At 32.4% G+C, this 19,639-nt stretch overlaps 2 protein-coding genes and 1 non-coding gene across 11 annotated transcripts; 2 read left to right on the top strand and 1 right to left on the bottom strand.

The window, feature by feature from the left end:
* Nucleotides 1-1,171: 1,171 nt before the first annotated feature.
* On the top strand, nt 1,172-8,483 carry LOC101244960 (protein DEFECTIVE IN MERISTEM SILENCING 3). 9 transcript variants are annotated; one of them, XM_019214605.3, is made up of 10 exons: nt 1,172-1,322; nt 2,947-3,139; nt 3,240-3,380; nt 3,584-3,821; nt 5,031-5,222; nt 5,311-5,631; nt 6,404-6,626; nt 6,861-6,936; nt 7,044-7,144; nt 8,082-8,483. In XM_019214605.3, coding segments are annotated over exons 1-9 (1,413 nt in total). In that variant the 5' UTR covers nt 1,172-1,295; the 3' UTR covers nt 7,046-7,144; nt 8,082-8,483. The 9 variants fall into 9 exon arrangements, with proteins under 9 accessions (XP_019070150.1, XP_019070151.1, XP_019070149.1 ...); XM_019214606.3 differs by having other exon boundaries at nt 2,947-3,081; nt 3,266-3,380; nt 6,861-7,144; XM_019214604.3 differs by having other exon boundaries at nt 6,861-7,144.
* Nucleotides 8,484-8,798: 315 nt separating this feature from the next.
* TRNAQ-CUG (transfer RNA glutamine (anticodon CUG)) lies at nt 8,799-8,870 on the bottom strand. The gene has a single exon. It is a non-coding gene; the product is annotated as a tRNA-Gln (tRNA).
* Nucleotides 8,871-11,344: 2,474 nt separating this feature from the next.
* On the top strand, nt 11,345-16,660 carry SINA4 (E3 ubiquitin ligase SINA4). The gene is given in 3 exon segments (NM_001329441.1): nt 11,345-11,717; nt 14,926-15,312; nt 16,105-16,660. Coding segments are annotated over 3 exon segments (957 nt in total). The 5' UTR covers nt 11,345-11,510; the 3' UTR covers nt 16,468-16,660.
* The last annotated feature ends 2,979 nt before the right edge of the window (nt 16,661-19,639 follow it).

The raw sequence follows: 19,639 nt of genomic DNA, 5'->3' as shown, positions 1-19,639 counted from the left end.
AATTAATAAAAAAAATATTTTATGAAAAGAAAAAAAAAAGACAAAAAAGAACAAGAAACAAATGGAAAAATTTAATACTAAAAATAAGATTTATTCATTTATTTTGTGATTGATTACTAATATGATAGACCACATCATATATTTTAAGGGGCAACAATATCCCGTAGATATAAAAAGAAATGTACCATAGGTACTATACTTTTAATTCAATCATGACAAAATTTAAAATATTAATTAGCTATAAATTAACCTATATATAAATAATAAAAAAATGTGCATCTTTTCATCTTCAACAACAACAACAATGAATAAAATATTCATTTTTTTGTTCAAATCAAAGAAATAAAATAAAAGAGAATAGAATAATATTAATTGGAATCAAAATAATACAACAATGAATTTTCAAAATCATTCAAACTTTTATACTACTATGACTCTATCTTTCGGAATCTCCAAGATAATTATGTTTCCTTCTTCATTTTGTTGAATTTATACCAAATAATGTGATGAATTTTTGAAGAATATATCTATGATCTTCATCAAAGTGAAGTTCATATTGTGACATCATCTTTGATATGTCTTCTTTTTATTATGTACATGATTGATGAATAAAAAGACGAAGAAAAGAAAATTAAAAATCTATACTACTAAAAAGAAAGAATGAAAAAATAAAAATGAATATTCAACATCTCTATAGATAATAGGTATTTATAGATCGGATAAGCCATAAAAATAGTTAGAAGGAAATTGAAAAAATATGTTATTTAAGTGAAAATATCAATAGATGGAAGTTTATTTTTGTAACTCATTATATATAATTATAATAATAAATATACTTGAACTTTTTAATTAATAAATAAATTTCCCTTAGGATTAGGAAACCTATATCCATGACGAAACTTTCCTCTTCCACCGCTTGTCCCTCATCATGCAGGATGAACATCTGAACTTCTCGACCAGGCTCCAACAAATCTTTACCGCGACCATGATGAACACCTTTTTTAAAAAAAAAGATGAAAAGATATCAAAAAGAGAGAAAAAAGAATGGAGGCATAGAGAGGTGTGGCGTTACCTCGTTTGTGGTCCTCATATATATATATATATATATATATATATATATATATATATTATATATATATATATATATATATATATATTTTGATTGTTTAACTTCACATATATCCACATTTATTCAGCAAAGCCCTATAATTCATTTTGCTGTCAGGCACCGCGCGATTGCCTGTTTCCTCTGCATAAATTTTATCGACCCCTGTCCAGGAACAACGACGGGGCAAATGCCGATGAACGACGACAGAATGAAGGTTCTATTGCTTCTCTTTTTCATATTGCTACTGTTCATCTCCTGCTCGTTGAATGAAGTGTCTTTTTAACTACTATTTCTCTTATAGAAACTCACGCTCAAGCTTCAAAACTACGAGAAACAGTTAATTATACTAATAGACACAGGAAATGATCTCATGCATGTAATCTGAGATATTTCTCCTTTGAATTTGAGTGTTTTTAGTGCCTTTCTTGAGGCATTACATAAATGTAGTATAATTAAGAAAATCTAAGGCTCAAGTAGTGTTTTTTTTTTCCAAATTTATAATAGCAATTGTTTATCCTGGAAAATTGCATAGTTCTGTGTTTGATTGTTTCCACAACCACATTTTTTAGGAAGATGCTAGCTATCTCCTTCTTCCTAGAAAGAATGGCGGAGAAAGCTGCTCAACAAATCTAAATTCCTGTGTAAATTCAGACTTTAATTTTTAAGAAAGTTGAAACAAAATTTATTATTCAGAAAGTAGGGGTGAAAGTGCAATTAGTGTAGAAAATAACAACTACATTCGATTCCAAGCTTAGGTGGCTTTACCTAAATGAATTGCGTAGGATGAGAGCAAGATATCTATGATAAAGAAGGAAAACTGTCTCAATGATAAAGCTAAATGCATTCAGGGAACATTTGTACTTTCCTGATTCATCTAGTCATGGGATCTGAGGATGTGAAGGTCATCCTATATATCCTATTAAGTTATTTACGTTTTCTGGATTGTGCCAGCAAAAGATGAGCTTGGAATTCGAAGGTTTTGCACTAAAAAATTATGGTCAAATTATACTTGAGGGCTCTTTAATTGGATCTTTCAAATTACTTTTTGTTCCTACCTCGATTATTTCCTACTTATTCTTTTACTTTTTCAATTATACTGGTTGGGTTTGGTCTAGACAATCTTTTTTTGGGGGGGTGGGGGGCAGGGTTCTGTCTAGACAATCTTTTTTTTGGGGGGTGGGGGGCAGGGTTTGGTCTAGACAATCTTTACTGTGGATGTTATAAGGCAGGACTTGCTGGTAGTATGTTGGTCTGTCAGTATGAAGTTGACTGTAAAGTCACTTGATTGATTATTCCGAAAACCTCATGGTCCTGGCACTACTTCCTTTTTCTTTTATTTTTTCTGCATTGTTTGAAACAGTTGCGATCGCAATGATGTGTAGCCATTTTCTAAAATGATGCGTCTTTTGGACTCCCTTACTCTGTTAAAATTTCAAATCTACAACAGGACCTACCTTTCAAGACTTTAACTTATGTATGCTCGACATCAAATATATAAACTAATCAGCAAACTAAAATGAATTTCTTTTCAGTTGCCTAACTCTGGTTAAGTGGTCTGAAATTCCTAAAAATGTGGAACTTTTACATCTACAATCTCAGATTAGATTCTCCTTTTTCTTTAGCATATAGGCTAATCTGCATATGACCTTTATCCAGAAGGTAACTCCAGTGGTCTTCAATTCTAAATGGAAAAGAAAAAATTATGTATGAAGGTTTGCTATGATTTACACTTAATAGTACTTCAAACACTTGTTGTGATAGGAAACTTTGCAGGCTACTGATTAGATGTCTTTGGCAGAAAAATTTGATCACAGTTTTTTGTTATTATTTTGTTTTAGTTGCCAATTAATGCTAATCCAGTAGATGTGCATGATCCGTTGAGGTTCAATCAAGGTGGTCAGGCTGATCCCTATTCTTTTGCAAGGGACACAATGCAAAATGAAGCTGCTGAGGCAGCTGTCTACAATACAAAGGTTGTTAACATTATGCAAGAAGTTTGCACCAGTTGTATCATTTCATCTTGCTGGAAATGTAATCTGTAAATTAGTGCTTTCTTGTGATTAATGGATTATCCATTCTCAGCTGTTACTTGAGATTTACCACATTTTTAATATTTTGCAAAATCAATCAGTCAAAAGTACCAGCTGTATACTGCAGAAACTTGAGGATGCTGTGCATGAGATGGGTCTGCAACTTAAACATCATGAAGAGAATATCATTTTCCTAAAAGCTCACAAGAACAGATTGGATAATTCAATCTTAGATATGCAAGGTACCTTCCTTTTCCTTAAGTTCAGTGAGTAGTGTGAAGTAGTGCATGTGTAAATCTTATAGGGTCATTCTAGTACCTATTTTTGTTGCATCGGTGGGTTTCCTTTAATCTATGAATTTACTCTTTATATTATGAAGTATTCACGTGAGAGAACTACAATATCAAGATCTCTTTTTCACATTTTGTGTTTGTGGTTACTGTAGTTGCTCTTGGCAAGTATCAGACAGCAAGCGAATCTGGTTCTGAAAATGAGGAACTTTCCCATGTACAGAGTGAGGAGGAGACACTCGGAAACATCTTTCTACATGAGAAATCTGCAGCCGGCATCTGGTACGAGCTAAAATGTCATCATGGAACTCAAGCTTCTCATCTTCCTTTGATGAAGGATGTTGTGGGAATTGTTGCTATGCTTGGGAGCGTTGATGACGATAATCTTAGCAGGTTAATTTTATGGCAATTTCTGTAGGTTAATTTTATGGCAATTTCTGTATTTTATTATCTTTTTAGCCATAAAATATCCGCATTACACTTTTTGCTTAGCTACATTACAGTTCTTCCCAGTTTTCTTCAGCCATGTCCTTGAAAGTTGAAACTATAGAATCTTTCATTTCTGTCTCAATTAGGATGATGACATGTGGCCGGCGTAAGATTAAGAAGTAAAGATTTAGCTACGTAATGATATTCATATTGATTAGAGATGTGCTTAAAAACAATTGTGTGCAAAAATGGAGTTGTTTGTATAATGGTTTTCACTTCAGCAATTAGTAAATATATTGTGGTGTTAGTGTTAGTTTCTTATTGTGGATACTGAAGTTTGCATCTCATGGGAAGTGTTAAGGATTAATGTCATGACCCGAAATCCTAAGCCATGATGGCACCTGCCCGAATGCCATACCCGAAGCATTTATCATTCCAAGTCCATTTCATTTATCGAAAAGAGGAAGTGAAAGCAAAAAATGGAATTTATCCATTAAGAAAGTGTATAGAATGAAAGAGTGCAAAACCTATGAGCTACAACCCCCACAATTTGGTGACATGAGTACAAAGCTTCTAATTTTCTCTCTGTAACACACCCGATCACCTCAAAAACCACACTATCCATTCCTGCAAGTCAAATAGCATAATAAGGTTACAAGGAAGGCCAAATTGGGAAACAGAGTTCAAAAGCACAAAAGGACCATGCGGGTCGTTACATAATGTATGTAAAAAATATACATATATATTTCGAGTGAGAATTGTAATTGATAAACAAATTTATCATTAAGAATTATTATTATTTATAATCGACCCTATGTAAAGCAATGACGAGAGTTGGTCTTACCATACCATATCAGATGAACTCAGAGTCTACCAATAGTTTACTATCACAAGTAAGATCAGTCAACAAGTAAGAAGTCGCATAAAGCATACAAACTGATATTATGCAATGCGTTAAGATCAGTTCCTCACATTTTCTCTTACCTGCCTCCATGTTTTTGTTTCACATCTCTGTAGGCTCGAACAACATTCAGAAAAACATGAGAATCTCTTTCTGTTTAAATTAGTTATGATGATACGGGAACTTGGGAAGCATGCTGTTTCAAGTAGGGGAAATAATGACAGTTTTTTCTGTATGATGGTTGACATGTATATTTGATCTCTTAAATCCAGGCTCCTCTCAGATTATTTGGGACTTGAGACTATGCTAGCAATTGTTTGCAAGACGTTTGATGGTATGAAAGCGCTGGAGACATACGACGAGAAAGGTCACATAAACAAAAGTTTGGGTCTTCATGGCCTTGGAGCTTCTATTGGAAAGCCTTTGGATGGCCGCTTCCTTGTTATCTGTCTTGAAAAATTAAGGTTTGAGGTCAAAAGTATGTTTCTTGTAAAAACTGATGCATCTCTTTTACATATACATGACCCCTTTCCTTCTTTCGGTTCATTTTAGACCGTATGCTGAAGATTTCATAGCTGATGACCCTCAAAGGAGGCTTGATATTCTGAAGCCAAGATTACCCAATGGGGACTCTCCACCTGGTTTTCTTGGTTTTGCTGTGAATATGGTCAACATAGACAGTGTGGACTTATATTGTGCTACAAGCACCGGTTATGGTCTAAGAGAGACTCTCTTCTATAACCTGTTTTCCCGCTTGCACGTATACAAGACTAGAGAAGATATGCTACAGTCTCTCCCTTGTATTAGACATGGGGCCATATCCCTGGATGGTGGGATGATAAAGCATAGTGGTGTGTTCTCCCTGGGTAAGAGGTAAAGAAGCTTGTCTTAAGAAAGTTATTTCTCTGTATTTTGGGAACTACAGAAACAATTCTTTTCTATTTTCATCTGTTTAGAACTCAATCATGGATGACATGGCGGTGCGTACTTTTTCAGGTTGTATGGGTGGTGATACCCTAAATTTGTTAATCTCCAAATAACTTGATTCTTTCTGAGTGATATACCATTATAATACCTTGTCTTAACTTTGTGCATTAGTTCTGAAGCAGATATGTTTATTGTTTATACTTATGTTATGGAGCTTTAAGTTTGCGAGTTCAGTAGTACAGGCTTCGTGAACTTGCTAACATCTGTCTCTGATGGTCTCCAACAATGTGTTTATTGTACAGCCTTTAGCCTTCTGTCGTTTATGCATACTCAGCAAGGATGCTACAAACCGTTTTTACCAATGTGTTTATTGTACGTTATTTCAATTATGGTTGAAACACTATTTATCAGTGAATTTCTTCATCCAAAGATCAACAAGAGACCACACTAAATCATATAGTATAATCAAGATAGATAACCCTATCATAGAATATCTATATTTGAGAGAATAGTTCATGCAATTTTCAGGGATTGGACCTAAGGTTAATTCCATATACTTTTCGGCCAATTATCTTCTCTTAAGCTCTCTTAGGCAGAATGTCTCCTCCTAGGTTTATATTGATATAGATTATGGCATAACTAAGTTGTCGTAAAATTATATATTCTGAATTTAAGTTGGTGATTTGTCTTTTCTTTTCTTTTGTATTCTTGGGTAAAGGGAAATAAACGTGAAATTCCCAAAGAGCTCTAGAGGGTCAAATCTGCCGCAAAACTATTTCGAAATTGGAAGAGAGATAAAGGAGATGAAGTGGAAAAAAGAAAGAACTGTTGAAGATATGCAGAGGGAACAGGTTTTGCTAGAACGTGCAAGGTTCAATTTTGATTTGAAGAAGCAAGGGTATATGATGTTTCTGGCACAAAGCTCAACTTATGCTACACAGGTAATGAAACAGTTGCTTTCTCGGCTTGCAATATGCTGGTCATTGGTTAATTCTGAGCAGTTTGTGCTGCTGATAGTAAGTAGACAATGAATTTCAGTTATCTCTGAGTCGGTTCTACTAAAGGCATGGACATTCTTGACTTGATTATCATTAATATTGTCCGTGAAAGATTCAGCTTTTTTTGATTGGAAGCAACTTTTGATAAATGCAAACATTTACTACTATTATGCTTAGCTGAGGATTCTGCATGGAGACAACATGAGAGTTGTTTGTTTACCTGGAAACTACGCAGTTGTACCTTCCATGTTATGTGAGTAATGGTGCTTTTCATTAATCGATCTAAAGAGCTAGAAATTGGAATTCTAAAATCCTGATGGTTTGACTTGGATGGTTAATGGTTTCATGGGAAATGTGCAGAAATGGTTTTTGGCAGGACGAAGTAAAGATACTTTCGAAGTAGTCTTTGCTGAGATCAGTTTCTGCTGTTCGCTTTTCTTTCAGTGTCTTATATTGAGCAGGTAATATCTACGACTTAATGTTGTCTTCATATCATCTGAAGCCTCAGGTACTGAAGTGTTTGTAGAGTTCCATAGCACTTTCAAACACATGTTTATATTGAAGCTATTCAAGAAAAGGCTGTAGGCTCTGTTCTAAATTTGTTGGGAATATTAGATAACAAATAAAAGAGGGCTTCTAATATCTATTAAGCTTTGGAATATAGTTAGTTTTCATATTTAGAGTTCTCAAGTAGCAATATTAGAGAGGATGACTATCATAGGCAAGAGTTCTGTGCAATTTGGGGAGAATCTCTTGCAAGTAGTAGAAATAAAATTTCTGATCTACCAACCGAATATTTAACCTGTCCAATGGTGCAATACTGCAAATAGAGCAAGAATGGTTCCCTTGGAAAGTACAAAATGGAAATCTGGATCTGCCAAGTGCTTTTTTCAAGTTTCAGTCTGAAAGCACGTTTATCATGCCTTGAAGGGAGAATGTAGTGGTGTAGGATTGTGACTGGAAGGTGATTGAGTACCTCTTGTCTTGAAGCTGTATAAGTATTCTGAAGTTCTGTTCTGTTATATATCTATCTTCCCCATATGTAGAAGGGTAATCAGGATATTACATGAACAAAGGTTAAAGGTTTCTCAGATGAAACAGCAGGCAGTCTGTCATACCTATAAGAAAAAAGAAAATGGTTGTAGAAGACGTTGATTATCCCATATATGTTCTATGATCGTGCAATGTCCTCTTCCCTTTTGCTGGACAGGAATTGGGAAATAAAAGAGATTCATTGTTAATACATTATAGTGTTAAGAGCCTTGCTGCTATTGTTAACTGCGAAAGATTTTATATGAAGTTTAAAGATGTTGAATTATAAAGACATTTCTATGACATTTTTCACAGGAGTAGTCCTTTTGATAAACATTCCCATTTGTGTTGTTTCCATGAACGCAGTAGAGCTTAAAGCAGGAGGGGGAGCACGTAGCATGATTGACGGAAATCTGAGAGCATTTTGGGTATTGAACAAGAAAGAAGAAGCTCTATCAGTAATCAATCCTGCACCTACTCAGTCTGAAAACATTGTCTTTCAGTATTAATAGAATAGTCTTCTGAATTCGTGATCATCGTCTAGCTCAGTTTCATGCATGTAACAAACTTAGGCACATGTACCAAGGTTATAGAACGTCTTTTGGTAGTATTGCAAATTCCAGTTACTATAGTAAAGCTGGAAATGGATGTTAAAATCACGAAATTTCTTTTGTCTGAGTAGTCTAAAATAGATATTTAACTTTGTCAATTGGGCCAATTATGAATGAATGTACGAAGAAATAAAAGGATTGAATTTCGAAAGTCAAATTCTTATAATCAATGATAATGAAAAATCAAAATTATTTCGTGTGTTGGAAATTGTCTGAAGTTGCTTCAATGGTACATATATATTGCTTTAATGATGTAGAAGAAGAGGGTGACGAATAATAACTATGAAGATAAGCCGTAAAAGAAGTCCTAGTAAGCCAATTAATAAGAAATTCCATATAATTATTAAAAAATATTAATAGTATATGAAATTCATTGTCGCTATGACTTCAATAATTATAATTATCAAAATACAAGTAACAAGCTTTGAACACACGTGTAAAAACCCCAATTCACTAAAAATATGGAATATGTAGGTTCCACCGAGGTTTGAACTCGGGTTACTGGATTCAGAGTCCAATGTCCTGACCACTAGACCATGGAACCATTTGGTGCTCAATTGCACACAATAAACCTTTATAAATATTAGCAAAAATGAAAGAGAAGTAAAGGAACAAGAAAATGTATTTCCAATTCTTAGTACAAGATCATTGTTTACTATAATACTAGGATGAATGTCTAAGTACTATGATGGAGTACGTCGAGATTTACAAAAATGGAAAATATAGACATTAGATACTTTATGATCTAACGGACGTAAATTAACCATCAACCATTTTACTCTTTGTTGACACGTACGAGATCAATGTTATTTTGACCCAAGCAATTAGTTATAAATTAGTACGAAAAATATTATATGCATCATGTAATATAATTTGCTAGATGATGATAACTAATATATGCATCATTTCCAATAAAAATGGGGTGAATTTGATTTTTTTTTAAAAGAAAAAGAAGATAATAAGCTTATTGATGTATGCTAGCGAAGTGCTCGCTAACGGTATATTCGAAAGTGTATGAGCATTATAAGTTTTGTATAACGAATAAAGAAGGTCAATAATCAATGCATCAAGCTCTAACATATTTGCTATCAATGAAATTATTACTTCAAAAAAATAACAAGTAATCTGAGTTTATAATTAACTAAAATCAAGACATCAACGTCCTCACCTGAAAGTTGTTTGTAAGTTTACAAAATGTGATCATTGACTCGTTCAATGCAATTTTAAATCGCTAGGCTATAATAATTTGTGTAATTAAATGTGTAGAAAATATTTTATTTAATTACTTTAATTTGTATATCATTTCATTTGTATATACGTATTTCATTTGAAAACACAACAATAGTACTGTTTTAAAAGGTGGGGGCTTGAGACAAGACATTAGTATAGTTAGGAGGATGTGTAAGCCTCGAGATGTGAGCTTTAATATAATATAGTATAAAATATGATAACACAAAATTAAATATAAAAAAATCAAAAGATTGAAAATAATTTCAAAGATAATTAAGAAAACTCATAGAAAATAAAACTTCTAACATGGTTATAACAAATAATCAATAAAATTTACTACGATTATAATAAAAACATCACTCTATCATGAATAAAAAAATAAAATTATTTTCAAATAACTAAATAAAATATAATAATTTTGAGACATGACAAAACTATGAAGACCAATGATAAGTGGAAAAGCAAAATTTCTGTTTTTAAAAGAAATGTTACGTACAAATTCATCACCTTTGTAGTGTTACCAAATATTGAAGATACTACACTACGACTTGTTATTTGAGCTACTCTCGATCTTCTTATCTCTTTAGATTAAAAAGTTATTAAGTATTATTCATTTATTCAATAATTATGAGGGTCAATAATGTTAACTAAAATTTCTACACATAATTTATGTAAGATCTATAAGGCGAGCCTCGAGCATTAAACATTGAACGTGCTTAAGACGTACAGTCGGACGCTTAGAGTGTAAGTCTAAGACCTTATTTGTTTGCATTTAACGGAGATCTAAATCTTAATCATTCAGATTCAGTCCATTAAGTACGTTTCACTTTTAGGTCTGAATCTGGATCATTCAAATTCAGTCCATTAAGTTCATTTGTTTTATTTTTATAAAAAACTCTTAATAGGTCTGAAGGAATCAGATCTGTAGGAGACTCTCAACAACATTCAGACTCATTTGATAAATTATCAAATAATAAATCAAAGTTTCTCTGCTTTTGACATGCCTTTTTATCTCATAACTAAAAACATTTTTTTTTATTTTTCTCAATCAACCACCATTTTTTTCTAATTGATAAGTATTCATAAATCATTTCAAAGTATTTTTCTTATATTTATAATTTTCTTGTATTGATGTGTGTCAAGAACACTGATTGCAATAATATTTTTGGTGTATTGTTGTTTATTTCAAGGTTTTTGAATGAAAAGATAGAACTTCAAATTGTGATTATTAAAACTTTTTTTTAATCAAAAGTGATATATTTTGTTGAAATGAAAATTTTATAATATTTATTAATATAATATTCAGTTTCACTTCCACATTTAGATATAGAAATCAAACAACATTAATTATTTAGTATTCAGATTTAAAGGTCATTTCTTAATATTCAAATATGAATTCAGATTAAAACACCACAATCTTAATACAACTCTTAATATTCAAATGTATATTCAAATTCAGGTCTCTTAATCTTTGGAAACAAACGAGGCTTAACAAACTGTAATAAGTCAAATTTATATGTTTTTTACCTTGAAATTCCACGTGTCATGTAAACAAAAAAATCACATCAAATAGGTTGGCTAATAATTACATCCATCACAAGAGGTAGTTCGACTAGTACTTTTGTATTTAGAAAAAATAATTGGCCGTACGATGAAGATCATGTACAGTTATGTTGGGAATTTGACGGCGATCCTTAAACTTCTCTCTCTTCTCCTCAGACAACCTTGGTAGCGCAGAGAGAGAGAGAAAAAAACAAGAAAAAGGAAGATCCTCGTCTGGCAAAAAAGGGGTTCGTTTCTTTTTGATTCTTGATCCGAACCCTTCTCTCAATTTTCTCCAAATTCCTTTCAAATTCAACTCAGATTAAGAAGAAAGTTTTTTTTTTTTGAAGGATTTGTAAGTTATTTGGAGAGAAAGTTTGAATCTTTGAAAGTGTGGGGTTCAGATTTTTGAATGGAAGAAATGGAAATGGATAGCGTTGAGTGTGTATCATTAATGGATGGTGTTGAAGATGAAGAGATCCAATCTTCTATTGCATCTCATCAATACCCTTTAGGAAAGCCTAATAACATTCTTTCTGCCGGAAATGTCCCTACTAGTGTACATGAATTGCTTGAATGCCCTGTTTGTACAAATTCTATGTACCCACCAATTCACCAGGTTTGTTTGTTTGTTCTCTTTACTTTTTTTGAAAATTTTATTGGGTTTTTGATTGATTTGATGGATTGCTTTTGTTTTGTTTGATTAGAAGATTTTTGAGTATTGGTGTGGTTGTTATCATTTTTGGTTCCTGGGTTTAGAGGTCTTTGAGGGAAAAAATGAAGTCTTTTGTGTAATTTTATTGTGTTGGGTGTTAACTTAATTGGAAAGGACTTGTTAATTTAGAGATGACAAGGAACATCGTATGACATTGAATTCTAGTTCTCCGTTTATATAGGCTGGTCCGATTTTGTCAGTGTAAGACTCTGGTTTTCAACACTATTGACGAATTGGATGCCAATGGTACAGTATGAAGGAATGGTCTCTTGTTGTTAGAATGCGAACTTCATTTGTGAAAAATCTATCAATTTTCTATCATGAAGGTGGTTAATGATGAAAAAGAGTTGGATTGAGTAGGTTGATTTGTGCTTTTATGACTTAATCACTTCAAAGCTGGCTGCTTTGGGACTTACATGGGCTTGTTTTGGTTCTCTTGAGGGGGTGCTCGGAAAGTTTTTGATGCAAACTGAAGCATTATAATATGATTATGGTGTAGCAAGGCTAACGGAATCATCTGCTATTATTTGTTTGACTTTTTCATCAATTGCACAAGGCAGAAAAGTTGTTGAAGATGAGTGCAGACAATGTTGTGCTTTTCTTATTGAAATACATTGTTACTGTTTTGGTGAATTACAGAAACTAATTCTGAGAGTTTTGTGATTGGTTACCTTAAAATTTGACAAATAGAAGAACAATTTGCTGCTTGTGGAATCCACAGATTGTCCTTATTATGTTTCGGCTGTGATTCAAATCTTTATGAGGCGATGAATTTAGTAACTTGAAAGACAATGTTCGCTCTAAGTAATGAGACTTAATATAGAAACACTATGGGGATATGCACTTAACATTCTATGAGCTTTCCTACTTCAGGTTATAGAAGGACTTATTAGAACAATTGATTGGATTATACAATTTCATTGGGCAACGTCTTGATCTTGAATGGTCCTTCCTAGGTCCTGCAGTTGGCATCCGATTATATGATACTATCATAAATACCTTATTGTATATCAAGGAAGAAGGTAAGGTTATTTAAAAGGACCCCTCCATGAAGGTACGTTGAACAAGTTGAGCATAGAAAGAAAATATAACACCGGTCTAGAATTTGGTTTTGTAGATCACTTACTGAGTCCTGTTCTTGAAACATATTTTGGAGTTCATTTTGTTGTTGATTTAGCTTGGGCTGCCTGTAGTTCTTGGAGTAGATTAAATTGGTGTAGCCACATTCGATAGTGTCTACATATTGACTAGGATAGTCAGTATAAAATAGTGTGGTGATTTGGATGAAAGGAGGATATCTGAAAGATAGCACCATAGTGAGGGACACTGTTCATTGGGTTGTTAGTTGATGTCCCATAATTACTAGTATTCTGAATTAATAACAACATATCCTGATTTTGTCCAGCCTTTTGAAATAATATTCGATTAAATTTGGCCTCGAGACAAGTAAGTGCAGAAATTATAAGAAATTATCCTCAGCTTTGGATAGTAATCCTACATTGGAGGAATTGCTTATCTAAATTTAGTTCCAAGTTAAAGTTTTATCACAGAAACGGGCTAATTTTTTTCCTACTTTAATCGAGCCCTTTAAAGGCTATGAAGTGAATCCTGAAGCAGGAGAGCACCCAAGAGTGTGGCCGGTCAATGAAGTGGGTTAGGTCTTAATTAGGTTCCAACCCTAGAGGAGGCAATAAGACTAGTTCTTCCTATTTGTCCTGGCCTTGGTAAACAGAGTTAGTGGTACCTGTGTTTGTAGAAGGTCGCAGGTACTCTGTAGAATTAGTCGAGGTGTGTGCTAATTGGCCTAGACTCTGCATTTATCCAAAAGAAAAAAAAAAGCATAGGAAGGAGGCAAAACGAACATTTTTGAAAATCCTTGATGCATATGTAATAATTAAAATCTTGTAAAAACGATTGAAGTTACTTAGTGGTCGTACATTGCTGGACAAGGTGTAGGACTTGTCCCCGTGTGAGGGTAGATAATCCAATATGGCCTTCCAGGAAATAGTCGATATCACCAGGGATTATTTAATCAGATACCCCACTTGTCCACAATGAATTTTGCACTTCTTTTTAGATAATAATAAATGGAGTGCATATTTTACTATAGTATCTTGAAAAGGATTTGGAAAATTAGTGGTTAATGGTAAGGTTAATCAGGAAAAAAAGATTGTCTTTCTCTTGATATGCTAAAGTTGACAAGTAAAAGTAAAAATAAATAAATTAGTATAGACTATAGTAGACAAGTGAAAGTGAACAGAGGGAGTCGTAGACATTTCTTATTTGGGTAAATCATCCGATATGTCCTCTTTAGAATTGGTTAATACCTTTCTATCAAAAAGGAGAAAAATGGATAATGCCTTATGTCGTTAGAAGCTAGGAACTTCTTAACAGAAAATGGACAATTCCTTTTCTTTTCATTTTAGTGAGTAGCACTTAAGTCAATTTGATACATTCATGGGGATATATTTCAGGTGACTCCTTTTGACTGCATCATTCTCCACCACACATTACAAGCAAATGGATGAGCACAATTTCATATCATCATTCTTATCTATGTGCTAGTGATTGTTTTGGAACATGGCGTTCTACATAATACTAGTAAATTTATTCTCCTGTAAAAACCAGATGGTTGGCCTTCCAAATACAAAGATAAAAGCAAAATAATAATAATAATGGATCTTTTCTTGCCCGAAATATTCTGTGCCTAAATTTGAGAGCTGTCTGTTCTTCTAATACTAAGTGCTACCTTTTCGCTTTGATATTTATATGATTGCCATATGAAGGCTTAGAATATTGCCACTTAGAGCTACATCAGATAGAAAGGAGGTGTATGTGCCAAGAGAAGGCAGTGTTGTATAACTACTGAGGGGTGATATTTGCTTTCTCCTTTTGCCAAGTTTCCAGTCATCTATGCATGTCTTCCATATTGTTTTCCTTGATGCATGAACTCGTTGTAGATGTGTTGAAAATACTTTGTGGAACTGGCTAGTTCAACTGATAAACTTCGATATGTATAAACTTTAATTCATATTGTTCATGTAGTCTTTGCATTTTAACTCCATCTAAATGGGCTTAAATTAGTCAGTTGAAAATTTGTTTGTTTTTGCAGTGTCACAATGGGCACACACTTTGTTCTACCTGCAAAACAAGGGTGCACAATAGATGTCCGACATGCAGACAAGAGCTTGGTGATATAAGGTGTTTAGCGTTAGAGAAGGTTGCGGAGTCACTTGAACTGCCTTGCAAATATTTTTCTTTGGGGTGCCCAGAAATATTCCCATATTACAGCAAACTTAAGCATGAAACATTGTGCAATTTTAGACCTTACAGTTGCCCATATGCTGGGTCAGAGTGCTCAGTGACCGGGGACATCCCTTATTTGGTTACACATTTAAGAGATGACCACAAAGTGGATATGCACACGGGATGCACGTTCAACCATCGTTATGTGAAGTCTAATCCTCGTGAAGTAGAAAATGCAACATGGATGTTGACGGTAACTCCAGCATCTTCTTATATTATTGGATCTAAATGATAGCTGGCATCAAGTAATTTTTTTGTTTGTTGCTGTCTAATGACTAATGTGATTGCTGTTTAAGTTCACAGTAACCACCCCAGTGCCATAAAATAAACTTGCAACAAGTATATGGATGAATTATTGACAAGGGAACAGTTGGATGCCAACATATCCTATGTCGTCCCTTCTGTTCTTGAAATAACTGCTTTATTTCATAGTCCAAATGTTCTCTCTATTTCCTTTTGTTTTGTCATAATACATCCTGGATTAGAAAAAAAAACACGTCCTCTGTTCATGTCTTTTTTCTGAGTAGGTCAATCTTGCTACATTTTTTTAATCAATCTATATTTTTGATGGCATCCATTTGAGCATAATATAGATATACAGAGATTATTGTAATGAAGAAAGTGAAGTTCACCTTATGGCCATTGTATTCTGTCCTGTCATTTTCAATCTGTTTTGGAAAAGCTTCTGTTTCCAAATTATAAACAAGAATTCCTCTTATAATGTCAAAGGATGCTAGAACAATTTGCTTTGACCGATTCTAATATGAGAAATGTCGTGATGAGTTTTTGACGAGTCCCTCGGCATCTACTTGCAGCATGCATTCTGTACAATGTATGTATGTGCGCGCTCACTCCCCCTCCTTCCAAGACTGTAGGATTACGAAATACTTGTATCTCATTCATGCTTTTGTTGATGTATGTTCTCAATGCAACTTCATTGACGTAGTATGTTTTAACCGACAGACTTTTGTTGCTCCTTCCTCAGGTCTTCCATTGTTTTGGGCAATATTTCTGCCTCCATTTTGAGGCCTTCCAGCTCGGCGTGGCCCCTGTTTATATGGCATTTTTACGATTCATGGGTGATGAAACGGATGCACGTAATTACAGCTACAGTCTAGAGGTAGGAGGAAATGGTAGAAAACTCATATGGGAGGGTACCCCAAGAAGTATCCGAGATAGTCATCGCAAAGTCAGGGACAGTCATGACGGTCTTATTATCCAGCGTAACATGGCACTCTTCTTTTCTGGTGGTGACCGGAAAGAACTCAAACTTCGAGTTACTGGAAGGATATGGAAGGAACAACAAAATCAAGATGGTGGTGTGTGCATACCAAATCTAGGTAGCTAGTTTGTATTTTTTTTTGGGTGATTTAATTTCTTGCCCTTTTTCTTTTCTTGTATGTAATATGTGCATGTAGTTGGTGTGTAAGACAGGCACTATGTTTGTATCTAAGAAGAACCTTGTTGTCTGACCATGTACTAGGAGGTTACATATACCTTTTTTTAGTTCTATCAATTGTTAATAACCATCTTTACTCTTGTGTTTATTGCACCAACATGATATTTTATCGCTGAGTTATATTCATAAAAGTATGACTAAGCAATAACGTGCCTCGTATTTTTCCTTCTGTTTCTTTGACTTATTCTCCAGAGATATGTTACGTATTTAGTTTGGTAAATAATAAAAAGTATATTATGATTTGTAATATCAAAGTTTTAAGTATTGATGTGGGGTGATGTTCCAACATTACAAATGAATTAAGCTATCTAAAAACATCAAATCTTGGTCTTAAACTCTTACGTCATATAAGATTTTGATCTAATAGTGACATTAAACTAATAAATATTATTTTGCTACAAATTTCAATAGACTTTATCACAACTTGTTGCCAACTTGTGAGCTTATAATATAATAATGTATCCCAGTTATTGGCAACCGTAAACTTATTATAGAAGCAAATAAATAATGATTAAATAAAACCAATATATGACGTAATAACAAATGTCAACGAGCAAATTTAATACTAGTACTATTTTGTTACCTGCCTTTTAATTTAATTTCTAATTAGAGATGTGACCACATTTTGATAAGTAGTACGTATATTTTATGGAAGACGAAAAGTCAAATTGATTCGAAGAAAACATGGCAAATGTTTTATTATTATCCTTATTAGTTCATGTTTAACTTAATACTTAGTAAAAGATGGAAAAATAATTTTTATATTATTTTTAATTATTATAAATCATCTTACTCGATGCAAAAATCAATGAATTGAAAATAACTAACTATATATAGATAATAATAATAAATTATTTCTTTATCTTCCAAAGCTGGAAAAAAAATATTACATTTATTTGTTAGTTATTAGTAGGATAAATAAATAGTATTTCACAATCCCTATTTGAAAACGAGTTGGAAGGATAGGGATTACAAGTGTCATCTACGAGACAATACATACAGCCAAAAGTGATGTACTTCTTCTTTTAAATTAATTATTTTCCTCGAATACAATTTATATTTAAAATATGATAATATGTATTTATTGTATTGCTTATAAACTAAAATATAGATTTTTTTCATTACAGAAATTTACGGTAGCCTTTCGTTTATTATTAATGGGTTGTTTGTAATTATATAAATAAATATTTATGAATTATTGTGCCATTACAATTTTTTTAAAAAGAGCAATCTTTTTTAGCTTTCTTGGAATATGTGATTGATAAGGGGGAATCATACTGATAGTGAGAATTGTAATTAGATACATTAAAACAATTTTATTTTTAAAAAATTTCACAAAGAAGATAATCTTGTTGGGAAATAAAATAAATTCCCAATAATAATAATAATAATAATAATAATAAATAGTTTTATTATTTAGTAAACTAGTAATTTCAAAAATGAGATGAATATTATTACAATAATATATACATATTAGTGCATACAGGGGCGAATACACAGGTAAATCAGGAGGTTCACCATATATATAAGATAACATTTTTGTATTTACGTGAATATATATATATTTTGAGCTCCCAATGACAAGTAAAGTAAGATAATCCAGTGGTAAGTTTTTTTTAAACCATGCGTGTCGTTTGGGGTTTGAATCCCCTGGCTAGCATTTTTTTACCTTTTTAGTTTCAATTTTGTTTAAGTTCCAGTTTTGTTTTGACGTATTTTTTTTTTAATAAAACATGTTTAAAGTGTGGTCTTAAATTCAAAAGAATTCAAAAGTCACATTCCTTAAAAAAAGATTTGTTGGATTGTGTACACGTTTATACTTTTATTTTCAAACCCCCTGAATGAAAATCCTGAGTGCATAACTTTAATACTTGAGTGCTGCTAGACACTGTCCTAAGAAACTATTTTCAACATTGTGAAATATTTCCCCAGATTAAACAAACACTTCTCTTTCTTAAATAGAGGTTACAACTTACAAGACTCAACAAATAAATTACATCAGCAAGTTATTAGGGGATACTCCATCCGTCCACTTTTATTTGTCATGTTGCATTTTTTTAAAGTCAATTTGACTGATTTTCAAAGTTAAATTAGATTACATTAATTCGATATTTTAAATAAAAAATTTAGATATTCATAAACTATATGAAAAGTAGTACAAATTGCAATTTTTTTGCATATCAATATGATGAAAAAATATATCTTTAGTCAAAGTTCTTATAGTTGACTCTAAAAATAGAATTATGACAAAAAAAATAGCGAATAAAGAAAGTATAAAATAACTGCTAATTAAAATAAGTAGGGAAAATTTTCAAAATAGCAATATTTTAGTTTTTTAGTGGAGCTCCTTAGCAACAATTACATTATTTATTAAAAATGTCATTATTTTAGTTTGTTACGGAATTAGTTATGTATTTATTATTATTTTGCAAAAATATAAATAATTAATAACAAAATAGAGAAAATCATGGAACAAAAATATTATTTTTTTAATTTGATAAAATACAATTAATTAATAACAAAACGGAGAAAATTAAGAAAAATAATATTAATTTTTGAATTTAAACCAACAAAGTTACGTTACCATAATTACTAATCATAATTTTAGTACAACTTTAAGTAAACATAATTTTTTCTCCATTACTCTTAAGCCTTTTCATCTTTTATTTTTGGGATTATAATTTGCAAAATTTCTTTCCTATATACGTGTTTGGTTCCATAATCGACATGACTTTCTTCTCCCTTATTCCTCAAATTTACAATATTAATTTTTAACACTTCATTGAAAATACTGAATCTATGTAGAATTGAAGTCGATTGATTCAAGATTTTTGCGGGTAGTGAAAAAGATTTTAGAATGAAAAATAAAAAAGAATTACAAAATTTGTTGATAAACAAAGTGAGATTGAATACAAATTGAACACAAAAAATCTAAAACTTGTTGGCGTACATTTAAAATTGTTATAAAATAACTAAAGAAATACCAAAACTTGTTTGCATAGAAAGTGAAAATGAAATACAAAATGATATTAAAATACAAAGTGAGCACAAAAAGAAATAC

The sequence above is a fragment of the Solanum lycopersicum genome, chromosome 6, assembly GCF_036512215.1.
Source record: "Solanum lycopersicum chromosome 6, SLM_r2.1".
NCBI classification, from domain to species: domain Eukaryota; kingdom Viridiplantae; phylum Streptophyta; class Magnoliopsida; order Solanales; family Solanaceae; genus Solanum; species Solanum lycopersicum.
The sequence above is the reverse complement of the archived record's forward strand: the minus strand, read 5'-3'. Positions and strand labels throughout refer to the sequence as shown.